The 12,681-nt window shown below is 43.2% G+C and overlaps 1 protein-coding gene across 2 annotated transcripts in view; it reads right to left on the bottom strand.

Moving 5' to 3' along the window:
- Positions 1-879: 879 nt before the first annotated feature.
- The window catches only part of Uaca (uveal autoantigen with coiled-coil domains and ankyrin repeats), an 87,571-nt gene continuing 75,769 nt past the window's right edge, over positions 880-12,681 (bottom strand). For both annotated transcript variants that reach the window (XM_027414837.2, XM_027414838.2), the window contains exons 15-19: positions 11,940-11,992; positions 6,966-9,683; positions 5,311-5,463; positions 3,526-3,591; positions 880-1,066 (exon numbers count right to left, since the gene is read on the bottom strand). In XM_027414837.2, coding sequence (XP_027270638.1) covers positions 995-1,066; positions 3,526-3,591; positions 5,311-5,463; positions 6,966-9,683; positions 11,940-11,992 — 3,062 coding nt within the window. In that variant the 3' untranslated portion in view covers positions 880-994. The remainder of the gene's footprint in view (positions 1,067-3,525; positions 3,592-5,310; positions 5,464-6,965; positions 9,684-11,939; positions 11,993-12,681) is intronic.

Genomic DNA, 12,681 nt, shown 5'->3' with positions numbered 1-12,681 from the left:
GGCGAGGAAGTCAACTGCACGTAACAAAAGTAAAGCTCTGCCATGGAGACCACGAGGCAATCTTCTTATAAATTCCTCAAATATTCTGTGCCTGCCTGTTCTTGATCTAAGTGTAACTTAGCGCTGCAAAACATTTACGAAAAGAAGTCTATCTTAAAAGGTATTAGTGTAAGAAAAAAAACAAAGCCAAAGGCACTCGTTATGCTGCTCAAGAAAGATGCACCTTGGCTGGTCACATAGTCCACTCCTCCACAGTATGTAAGGCTTAAGGACCACACGAGGGAAAAAAAAACGATTTGTCTGTAAGATGTATGTGCACATGTGTGAGCGTGCATGTGGCGGCCAGAGGCTGACATCTGGCATCTTTGTCAACCACTCTCCATCTTACTTTTTGAGACAGGGTCTCTGAACCGAAGCTGGCTGATCTGACGGGACGACCTCAGACTCTGCTCTCTCTGACTCCTCAGCACTGGGATTAAAGGTGCACACTGCTGCACCTGGGGGAGGAAACTGGGTCCTGCGGATTGAACTCAGGTCCTCATGGTTGCCTGGAAAGCATTTTTACTGACTCAGCCATCTCCTCAGCCCCTGGAAGATCCTTTGATCCACTTAAAAATAGCTATCAGCTAAATTAATTTCCCCAAAATCAATCTTTAAGTGCTTATTTCAGCCCCTTTCCAGATGGACCCATTCAAGTGGCTCACATTTTAGTAGGTAAGATATAGTTTTAACAAGTATAAATAGAAAAGATGCAGTTGAAACAAGGCAAGGTGCATGGTGTTGCCACTGTATGAAATGAACGTACACAAAATCTAAGGTTTGAACCAACTGAACATCTCAGTGATATGCTTGTCCCATAAAAATAAAGTAAAACTCAACAACAGAACAAAATATATTTTATTTTAATGATACTATCAGAGTAAGGCCAAAAAGAGCCATGGAGTTGCACCCAGAATGCATAGCACCAGCAGGACAGGCTCCGGGTCAGCTGACACTAGCACACAAGGCCTTGTCGCATCTGTATGATCTGTAGTAAGGCCGCTTGTACGTCTTCATCCATGTGACCCTGGAGAGAAGGAGGAAGGGAAGAAACAGTGTGTGTCATCTTGCACTCTGAAGGGGAAGCCTTTATCCTAGGACACATCTGGCTGTTTCACAGGCAAACCCATCACCATGCTAAGAGTACCCCAAGAGGAACTCACCCATGAAATAAAGGCGTCAGTGCACAAGAGGGACTCTTAACACTTACAAGCAAAAAGAACCAATGACAGCAATGGTCTCTGCTGAGTAGGGCTATATACATTAGAAACAGTAAGCTACAAGCATGTGTATGCATACACACGTGTGTCCTCAAACATTCTCTACCTTCTATACAGAGGCAGAGGCTGTCACTTGAAACCAGAGCTTGCCATTGACTGGTGTGAGTCTTCCTAGCTAGCTAGCTAGCTAGTCAGCATTTCTATGGTGCTGGGATCTAAACTCTGGTCCTCAAGCTAGCATGAGTGCCTTGCCCACTCAGCCATCTCCCTGACCTTCCCCTTTAAGGAGAAAAGCAACTGAGGAAAAATAATTCCCATACTTACAATTTTTACATAAGCTAGATGACACATCTCTGCAGCTTGCCTATTCACCAAGTGTCATAGCTATTTTTCTCCAGGGCCAGCTAACTGTTAATTTTTTATGTAAAATACCAGTATATAGACATTAAATTTCTTTGCCTCTTCCCTAATATCAGACATTTAAGACACACACACACACACACACACACACACACACTACAATCTTTACAGCCAGATACTTGGAGAAGAAATGGCTGGCTCAAAAGGCAGGCTTAGCACTGGGGAACAACTATAATGCCAGCACTCAGGAGGTGGAGGCAGGAGGATCAGGAATTCAAGGGCAGCCTGGGCTATATGAGACCTGACTCTAAAAACCAAACCACATAACAACAATAAAAAGCTAGCTCAATATTTGATTTTCCAAAGTATTATAAATAGCAATTTACACTTCCACCAGACAGAGCTGAAAAGACTCCACTTTCCAAACACTTGGCTGACACTATAGCTGAAAGGTACTTCCAACACATTGGCATCTCCCTTGTTGTAAAGTTGAGTGTGTTTGTCATTTATATTTTAAAGGAAACAGAGGACATTAGGTGTCTGGCTCTATCACTAACACTGCTTATTCCCTCGAGACAGGGTCTCTCATTGAACCTGGAGCTAGGCTGGTGGCAGCCCCAGTGATTATCCCGTCTCCACTATCCTGGGAGTTGGGGTTACAGGCACTCACACAGCCCCATGCTTGTCTCTTTACATGGGTTCTGGGATCTGAACCCAGGTCCCCATGCTTGACCAGCAAGTGTGTTTATGCACTGAGCCATCTGGGCTTTTCTAATTCCCCTCATAAGCATCCTACTCTATTGCCCACTGATAGCTCTAATAATTGAAATAATCTTTCAGATCTCAACAAATGTCCTACCCACCCAAAAAGCAGCAGGGACGCATCCTTCATATGCCATCCCTCTTTTTCAGTGCCCCTTCCATCCCTATAACAAAGTAGACTATTGATTTAAGAATTTGATGTCAGACAGTATGTTTACTGTTTACATTCTCTCTCTCTCTCTTTTAAAAAATCATGTTTCTTTGAAATTTGCCCTCGACACCCATCTTCTACCCTTCCTGCTTTTTCTTTCTCTCTCTCTCTTTCTTTCTTTCTTTCTTTCTTTCTTTCTTTCTTTCTTTCTTTCTTTCTTTCTTCTGAGCAGAACAGTGTGCCCTAACACTTTTCAAATCCAAATAATTCCTATTACCCTTCACCCGTCATTCCAACATTTGTCTCTTCCAGTACATCTTCTTGAACAATCTATTCTGAGAACTCGGGAGACGTTATTCACATGGCTGCCACAGAGCAGTAACAGCCCATCTTTCACACCCTAAACATTCTCTTAGCATGATTTTTGGAAAGGCTTTCTCAAGGCACCACTAAGGAAGAGGATTTACAATCTTTTGCTTCACCAAGTTTAAAGCTCCATGAATAAATATCAATTACCTCACAACAGATCAATTTCCCCTAATTATTACAATTCTATGCATTTCCCCTTTGTCCTTTTCAGACTAAGTTTTCTCTACTTCAAAGAACCCCCCTAAACCACCGGGAAACATATGCAGTCCCCTCTACTCTCCCTCTTCCTGCTGACAGCCACGTGCGATGTCAAGGCATTATCCCAGCTAGCGACACTGTTAATGTGAGCTGCCATCGTGTGTTGCCAAACTGTCTAGAAGATGAGTGACAAGCAGATGGAGACAACACTAAATTTAAGATGTTGTGTTGCTGTATAGCTTTGTAAATTGTTCTGGGAGATATGCAAGCCATGATTAAAAGAAACACAATTATTTTTAAATAAGCATATGGGCTAGAGCAACTTCAAATGTCAATTACATTCATGTAAGTTTATTCAAAAAATAAAAACAGTATTTTAGTTTTCTCTAAGATGATTAGTTTTTCCAAAGACACAGCAGTTCTTACCTGTGCAGCACTGAGAAGGTGTGTCCGATAGATAGCAATGACTTCCTGGTGCTGTCTGTCAGCATCCTAGAACCGTGGGAAAGTAGACATATGAGAACATCAGCACCAACATCTGCAAGACCAAGAGGCTCATGGAAATGCTGTCCTGACACCTCCTACTGTAGACTGGCAGATTATTAAAGGGCTCCCTCCTGCCACTCTTAGAACAAACCACAGATGCAGCATTACATATGACAGAGCTAGTGTTAAGATTTTCCCATAATGCATAGGAATATTCCCGGGAAAGCAATGACACTTACCCTAGGTCACAGGGGTTTGCTGCCTCAGTTTACCTCTACTGCTATGAACTTGCCAACTTATGCTTCAGGCCATTGCAAAAGCTTCCCATCCCCTTGTTTCCGGTGTCCCCTTTGTCATGTTTACAGGGCTGAGCTAGCTCTTCCCTTTCATCATTGCTGGCTCAAAGACCTCAGGGGCTGCCTCCTTATACTTTTGAGGAAATCCAAACTTACCAGCTTGTTCTTCCAAGTCCTCCACAACTCAGTCTCAAACAGTAAAAACAAAGTCTTTTTTAATATTGATTTTTCTTATTGTGGATGTACATGTGCATGCTTGTGTGTGTGTGAGTGCAGAGGGCAGAGGCATCAGATCCCCTGGAGCTGGAGTTATGGGTTGTTATGAGCTGTTCTGCTCAATGTGGGTGCTGGGAACTGAACTTGAGTCCTCTGCAAGAGCAGTATATGCTTCTGACTTTCTAACTGCTGAGTTAGAAATCTCAAGCTCAGGTCTTTAAAAAAAACTGTGTTGTTGTTGTTATTATTATTGTCATTGTTGTTGTTTTAGTGTAGGAGGAGGACAGGAAGAACATGAGTGAGAACTGGGCACACATGGAGGTAGAGGACGACTCTGAAGAGCAGTTCTCTCCTCCCACCTTTATGTGTGTGTTCCTCAGGTTGTCAGGCTTGTGCACCAAGTGCTGTTCCTGCTGAGCCACCCCCATCCTCTGCTTCTAGGATGCTGGCTTAAGGCATGCATGGTCACAACCCACTAGGCCCGCCTTTTGTTACTCTCTGGCCATGGTGGCTAGATTCTGCCTCAATGGGTCTTTTTACACTATTTTCGTGGCCTGAAAGATCCTCTACCTTCCTTTCACTCATCAAAATGATAGTTTTGATGAAGTTATTCCTTCTTCTTTGGAATGTCCCAAATGACTGCTAGCCTTTCCTGCCTGGGAAAGAGCTGTTTGAATGTGCTTCAGACCTCACATGTTAGAAATAGTTCCCCATCATCTGTGCCCATAGGTAAGAGGCGTTTAGATCTAATGTTGATAATGGCATTATTGATGTCATTATCACAGGCTTCTTCCTGCCAGAGAGGGGTCCTTGTGAGAGGTGCGTTTGGGCCCTCCCACTCTTGCTGTCCTGTGTGACAGTTTCTACCATGTTGGACACAGCCAGAAGGTCCACATCAGATGCAGCCCCTCCAAAGCCATGAGCCAACATGTCTCCTTAAACTACCCTGCTTTGTAGAACAGTGGTAAAGCCACAGTTCAGAGAGAAAATACAGAATGCTAATCGTAGTGGCATCCAGTAGGCATCAAATAAATGACATTGCCATTCCTTAAGTGATGGTAACATTAAATAAAGATTACACACTGGAGTGTGACGTCAGCTACATGGAAGTTTCACACACACACATACACACACACACACACACACACACACACACACACACACACACACTCATATTCAGCTGGCCCCACCCTTCAGTGCCCTGGACACTCACAGCCAGCTGCTGCTGCAGATCCCGGACTCGGTGTTGCAGAGTATCCACCAGCTGGCTCTCCCGCCTGGTGGGGCTGCCACTGGTGTAGGTGAGCTGGGAAAGGCCGTGGAGCGCCTGCTTTAGTCTTTCCACATCATTCAGAAGTTCAGTTATCTTTTGAGAGAGAGGGAGGTTGTAGGAAAACACAGGCCATCACTTCTGATGAACATCTCTGCACAGAAATCACTCCTCACTTGAGACACAACTGTAAACAGCAGGTGTGATGCTGCCAAGACTCTACCAACAGAACACAGTGTGCTATTCCTATAAGTTCTCAGACTGAATTTCCTTCAGCAAATTTCTTCCAAAAACAACACCAAATTGAGAATAAACATCCTGCACATCCTAGGACTGGACCATGAACTTCGTGTTCTAGGAGCATGAAAGGGCCTCCAAGGCACCCGAACTATCCCTGAGGTGATGCTTTGAACACTGGAAAGGGGTTGTATTAGATGGAGCATGAAAAGTAAAAGAGCTTGGCTCATACACACACAGAATTAACTTTTTCTTCCCATCAAGGGTTGTATTATTTATTCAAACAGTTTTCAAAAGATTTATTTTTATTTGTGTATTTGTGTGTGTGTATGCAGGGCCCAGAGAGGCCAGCAGATGGCATCATGTTCCCCCAGAGCTGGAATTTCAGCAGACTGTAAGCTGCCCAACATTGGTGCTAAGTCTTCTGGAAGAGCAGCCAACAAGTGCTCTTAACTGCTAAGCCATCTCTGCAGTCCCGGGAGTTGCACTGTTTACTAACTGGCAATATGTGTAAGTAGATGCAGGCATTAGCTATCACAATGATGTGCTACTGCATCCTAATGACTTTGCACATAAGCTGAGTGGATTTAAATGCTGCATCTTATGGGGAGACGTGCTGCTGAGGAGGGCTGGCTCTGAGCCTGCTTTTACTCATTCCATATTTCCCAAGCGGGTAGAGGCCACTTCATAATTACTTAGTGAATGCACTAAGCTGGGATCAGTCTTCCTATTTCATCTCCATGGTACAAACTAGACATCTACCAGTTTTAAAAATATTATTATGTAGCTGTTCTGTAAAATTGGACCTCAGGAAGAAAACCGACAGGGAAGGATAAATTATAAATTTGCTTCTAAAATGTTTTAATTTAATAAAGCCTGTGTTTTGGAGGAACTGTTGGCTGCAGGCTAGACTGACCACTGCGGTCTTCAGGGTAAAGATGGAGTGTTAAAGGGTGCACAGGACACAGCTCCACACAAAGACAAAACATCGCAGGCCAGGTCTGTAGAAACCTGTGGGCAGAATGCACAGCGATGTGGGCTCAGTGCATGGGAATAGGTGAGTAGGGAGACGGAGTCTGGATGCTCCCAGTGACCTTGACTTCTCGAAGCCAGACGCCCAGTAGATTCTGAACCTTACTCTCCCCTTTTCCTTTAACTGTCAGCTGAGCGAACAGAAAGAAGAAAGCCTTTGATTTTTGTGCTTTTTCAATTCAGAGGTTTTTGACATACTCATAGTCAATTGGAAGGGTGGTGCTACATTAGTGGTTTTATAGACCTATCTGTGGGATACCATGCTAAGGAGTCATGGTCTACCATGCAGGGTTTCCTCCGCACAGTCACTCCAGCTGTGCCATGCCTACCTTGTTATCTTTTGCTTCAATCTGCTGGGCAGACTCCTGTATCCTCTGCTGTAGCTCCATGATTGTTGTCAGGGACTTGTCACATCGCTCCTTCTGGTCCTTGATCTCCTGCTCAATGCTGAGATGGAGCAATTCCTTTGAGTCCTTGGCAGAGAACTTCTCTTCACACACTTGGTTGTACTTCCTATTCAGGCTGGCCAGTTTGTCATTTAAGTTGGAAATCTGGGTCTCCAGATCGTTCTTTGTGGCTTTGTATTTTGACATATCGATAACCTCTCTGGTCTCTAGATTCTTCAGCGCCTGCTTGGTATTCTGGACCTCTGTCTGGAGTTTAGAGACTTCCTTGGTTTTGTTCTGGCTTTCCTCTTCCTTTTCTCTCAGGCTGGCTTTCATGATTCCAACCTCTTTCTCAAAGGCCTCCTTTATCTGCAGATGATCTGCCAGGGGCACAGAGGAGTTCTTCTGATTCTCCAGCAGCTGCTGAAGCTTGCTCACTGACTGCTGCTCTTTCTCCAGGCACCTCTGTTTATCCCTCAGTTCTTCCCTTAAGTGCTCGATTGTGTCATTGAGAGATGTTTTTAGAGCCTCCACCTGCTCCAATGGGATGGGCTGTTTCTGCAGAAGATTTTGGGCTGCAAGGACCTCGGAGGCTTGCTTGGCCTTTTCTTCTGCCAGCTTCTCTTTCTCGTTCTTCACACTGGTGTATTTTTGGGACAGGTCCTTCAGTTGCTTGTTGAGTTCTTCTGTTTTCCCACTTAGCACTCTTTCTGCTTCCCTGGCCTCTTCCACCATAGCATTCTTACCCTTCAACTCTTTCTGAAGGGCAGCAAGATCCTGCCTCAGCCGCTCATTCTCCTGCTTGCCCTTCTTGACTTCTTCATCCCTGACGCGACACTTGTGCGTCTGCTCTGATAACTGCTCCCTCAGTCCTTTCTCTGTGGCCTTGAACTTGCGTTCAGATTCTTCCAAGCGGGCCAGTGGAGCATATTTCAGCTTGATGCATTCCTGGATGGTGTCGAGCTCCTTTTTCTGGGCCTTAATCTCAGCGTGCAGTGTGAGGATCTCCTCCTGGCCTCGGCGGTAGTCGGCCAGAACAGCAGCGTTAGCATCCTGCGCTTCCTTCAGGCTCTGACTCACAGTGTTCATCTTTTTTGAGTGCTCTTCTAGGCTCACACAGTCAACCTTCATTTGATTCTGAACGTTCTCCAGGTTCCTCCTCAATACCCCATTCTCGTCTCTTATTTTTGAACATTCCTGACTTATGTCGTCAAACCTTTTTTTGGCATCAAGCAAGGCTTTGTTGGTTTTCTCCAATGAGCTGCTCAGCGAGGCCTTCACCTCCTCGTGGGTTTTTGTGGGCACATACTGGCTACTCAGAGTCTTTTTCAAGCTTGTGTTTTCAGACATGAGTACATGAATTTTCTCCTGGTCCTCTGCACATTTTTTATTAAGTTCAGACAGCTGCTTTTTGAGTTCAGCAATATTGGATTTCAGACCCATTAGCTCCTTTTCATGTTTTTCAGGAGCTACAAACACAGCTTCCAGGCGGCTGACATTCTTAGTCAGCCTGTCTTTCTCCACCAGCAGTCTCTCGGCTTCCAACTTCTTCTCCGTGTACTTCTGTGTTACCTCTGAAAGCTTCTTATTCAGATCCTCCACACTGACATCATGGGATTTCTTCATCTCCTCGTTGGCTTTTAAAGGCACGTAGCACGTTTCCATCTCCACCGTGAGGCTGTGCACCTGCTGGCTGAGACGCTTGTTGTCTACGTGGACTCTTTCCACCTCTTTCTGTAGCGTCTGGTTTTTGAGGGTTAGCTCTGTGACCCTCTTCCCCAGCTCTCCAGACTTCTGCTCCAACCTGCTCTTGAGCTGCTCATGGTCCTCTGGTCTGATGTGCTGGGTGAGCTTGGCCCTGGCACTCTCCAGCTCCCTCTTCAGCTGTCGAATTTCCCCCAGAGAGTTTTCATAGTCCCTTCCCACCTCTGCTAGCCTTTTCACTTTCTCATTGACCTCATTGGATAATGAGCTCTTCATGCTTTCAAATTTCTCGCTGGGGATGGAAAGCGCCAGCTTTGCCGCCAGCTCTTTCAGCTGGCCCTCCAACTCCACAACCCTTCTTCCTTTCTTCTCCTTCTCTATTTCATACGTGCCACATTCCTTCTGTAATCTCTTATTTTCCTCCACTAGCCTGCCTTCATCTCTCTTGAACTCTTCCAACAGCATCTCGCTCTGTTTGATTTGGTTCCTCAGCTTGCCCACCTCTGCTGAAGCCCCTTCATACTTGGCTTTCATGTCTTTCAGCTGCTCCTTCAGTTCCTCAGTGACGCGGTGGCTCCCTGTGGCTGCTTCGCTGGTCAGGTGCTCTTTCAGGGCCAGGAAGTGGGTCTGCATTTGCTTGACTTTCCCTTCGGACTCGTACATCCTCTTCTGCACATCTTTGAGAGCGTCTTCCAGCTGCTTGATCTGCTCATCCGAGTCCTCCTTGACTCTCTCGCACTCCAGAGCTAAGGCTTTGCACTCTGCTACCTTGTGAGCCAGTTCATTTTGGAGCTTCAGTCGGTCTTGCTTTGCCGAGTCACAGAAAGTTCGCATGGCTTCTAACTCTTTTTTTAAAATCTCATTTTCAGAGTATGAGGTCTGACTGGGTAAAGACAGCTCCAGAGGTCTTAACATAGACCTGCTTTGCATATGGGTGGGTACGCCCGGGGATATACACTGCAAAGGAAAAACAGACGTCAAACACAGAGCCTAAAGAAGACACTGTGATGACTCCAGTTTTATGGAGGGCTCTAGACCATCTACATCATAAGCAGTCAAAGGGTTTTCAGACAGTAAAATGGGAGAGATTGGTGTGGGAAAAAAATAAAGGATTTATAATAAGAAAAACAGTCCTGGGTAGGATTTCCTCAATACACTTAAAACACTGTGAGTTTTTAGGTCAATTTCTAAAGAAATTGGGTTCCTTTCTCAACTCAACATGTCTCCATTACAGAAGAACACCAGTTCTAGGAAACCATGCTTACTATTCCATTATGTTATCTGCCTAGACTTTAGGTTCTAAAACAAGCCATCAGAACCCCCAAGTATTGAATCTTAAATATGTAAATAACTTCATAGAATTATATATTAATTATCTATTATTTATTAGTTTTGGGAGGTACACATATATGGAGATAAGAGAACAAATTATGAGTTGATTCTATCCTTCCATGATGTGGGTCCCAAGTTTGAACTCAGGTCATCAGGCTTGTAGGCAGGTACCTTTACCAGCTAAGCCACCTGGCTGATCACACACATTATTAAATTTCTAATAAAATATATGTGACATCTGAGGACTCTCACTGTTAACTCAATATAATGCTTTTTAAATTTTAAAAATTCTACCAAAATAAGCCCACACTGTATGAGAATTGTCAGGGAAATGTCAATCAACTAAAAAAAAAAAGACATGTATTTTCCTTCTAGCAAGAGGATAAATAGAAATTCTAGCACATAATCTTAATATAAAACTTAATGGATACCTTGTTCCCTTGATTAAAGCTGACACAAAAAGAAGTATAACTGAACTTCTGAGAGAGAGAGAGTTCAACTATCAGGGTATATAATTATGAGATACTCAATATAAATATTTTTACTTTTCTTGTATAGCAACAATGATCTTTATATAAGTACTAATTCATCAATAAATATGATGGGCCATGACGACATTCTATTATTTCAATGGGCAGAATGCTTTGTTTTAAGCTATTGGGGTAAATTAAAACTGCCTTGCTTTTTTTCAAGAGAAACATAAATTGTCAACATAAAATACTTCCCTGGCCTTGGCCTGCTTGTAGACTAGGTTTCAATTATCTTTGGACTAAATCTAGTATAATTTGCCAATATTATATATGCAGAGTCGCAACTTCCATGCTATTTATATATTATTACAATAAAATATTTCTCTGGTCTTCCCAAATGCTGGGGACCTAGCTACTCCCCTCATGAAGACTCATGGATCTTTGTCATGCACTCTTTCATTGTGACTCTTTTCTTGAGACAGTGTCAATAGCCAAGCCTCACAAAAACTCTGCTCCTCCTGTCCACCCCTGGAGTGAAGAGCTCACAGTCATGTGCCAGCATACCAGATTTCTGCGGCACTGGGGATGGGACCTAGGAATTCATACATGCCAGATAAATAGACAGGAAATTAGCCAATATTCTACCTCTTGGAAACTTTCTCTGTTTTGAAAGTCAACTTTAAAACAGAGGATAACTATTTAATTGCAAAGAAAAAAATGCATTTCAATGCCTAACTACAGTTTTGTTTTGTTTTTTCTTTTTTTTTGAGACAGGGTTTCTCTGTATATCTTTGGAGCCTATCCTGGCACTCGCTCTGGAGACCAGGCTGGTCTCGAGCTCACAGAGATTCACCTGCCTCTGTCTCCCGAGTGCTGGGATTAAAGGCGTGAGCCACCAACACTTGGCTCCAACTACAGCTTTTGAATGCTTATACTGGTGCCCTCCTACATGGCACACAGAAGCGCTAACACTCCTGAGGAAGGCTGAAGATCATAGGGCAGGGCAGAGGAAGTCCAGCCTGCTGGTTAAGCCACTGTCAACTACAAACTCTCTACCAGGACCCTAGAAACAGCAATATGTACTTTTACTTTTATTAAAGTCTAAAAAGCAAGACCAACTTTGACCATGAAAACATTACTCAGAGCTAACATACTTAGCAGATATACAGAGGTTTCTTCATTTTAGACAGACCCAACTTTTTTAAAATGGGGTTTTGTTGTTGCTCTTTTTCTTTTTCTTTTTCTTTTTCTTTTTCTTTTTAGACAGGGTCTCACTATGTTCCAGGCTGGCCTGGAACTTGCTATGTGGACCAACTTGGCCTTTAACTCCCAGAGATTAACCTACAAAAGTGAGCACCACCATATCTGGCCCCTTTAGATAGCTTTTTAAGTTAAATAACAAAAGTCTCACCTGAGAGTCTGTAGGGTACATTTGACCTTGTTTATGAAGCATGTCTTCTTTTCCTAATTAAAACCAATAAATGATATTTTAAATATTCATGCCAAAGTTGGCTTGTGAGCTACAAATAGATATAATTTCTCGTCCTTTATTATATAATCAAAACAAAAGCAGTGCAATATAAAGCTTCTTGCTTTTAAGTAGCTATATTTTTTTTCTGTAGTATTTCTGTCAGTAAAAGGAAAGCATCTACAATGAGCTGAACAACAGGCACTAAGGGTAGTTTTCAGAAATATGTAAGGCTTTCTGGAGAGATGGCTTAGTGGGCAAGAGCATTTGCTATTCTTCCAGAGGATATGAGTTCAGTCCCCAATACTCACATCAAGTGGCTCACAACCGCCTGTAACTCCAGCTCCAGAGAATCTGATGCCCCTCCCCCTTTGCCTCTGTGGGCATACTTATCCACACAGAACCACATATTTTAAAATAAAATATACTTTAAAAGAAGAAATCTGTAAGACTGCTAGGTTAAATAGGATTAAAATATTTAATCAGTCAAATTTATAGGTTAACATTACTGTTGCTCTTAGCTAGAGAAGCAAAAAGATAGGTTTTCCAGAGAAACTGTATCAAACTAGGGAATAAAAAGAGATAAATTATGAGTAATCCTAAAATAATAAATAATTGCTTATGAACATGTGAAATACTTATTTGCACTGAGATCAATTTCTCCCCATCAGAAAACATTTGTTTC

The sequence above is a fragment of the Cricetulus griseus genome, chromosome 4, assembly GCF_003668045.3.
Source record: "Cricetulus griseus strain 17A/GY chromosome 4, alternate assembly CriGri-PICRH-1.0, whole genome shotgun sequence".
NCBI lineage: Eukaryota > Metazoa > Chordata > Mammalia > Rodentia > Cricetidae > Cricetulus > Cricetulus griseus.
Note: the sequence above shows the minus strand (reverse complement) of the source record. Positions and strands in the feature narration are given on the sequence as shown.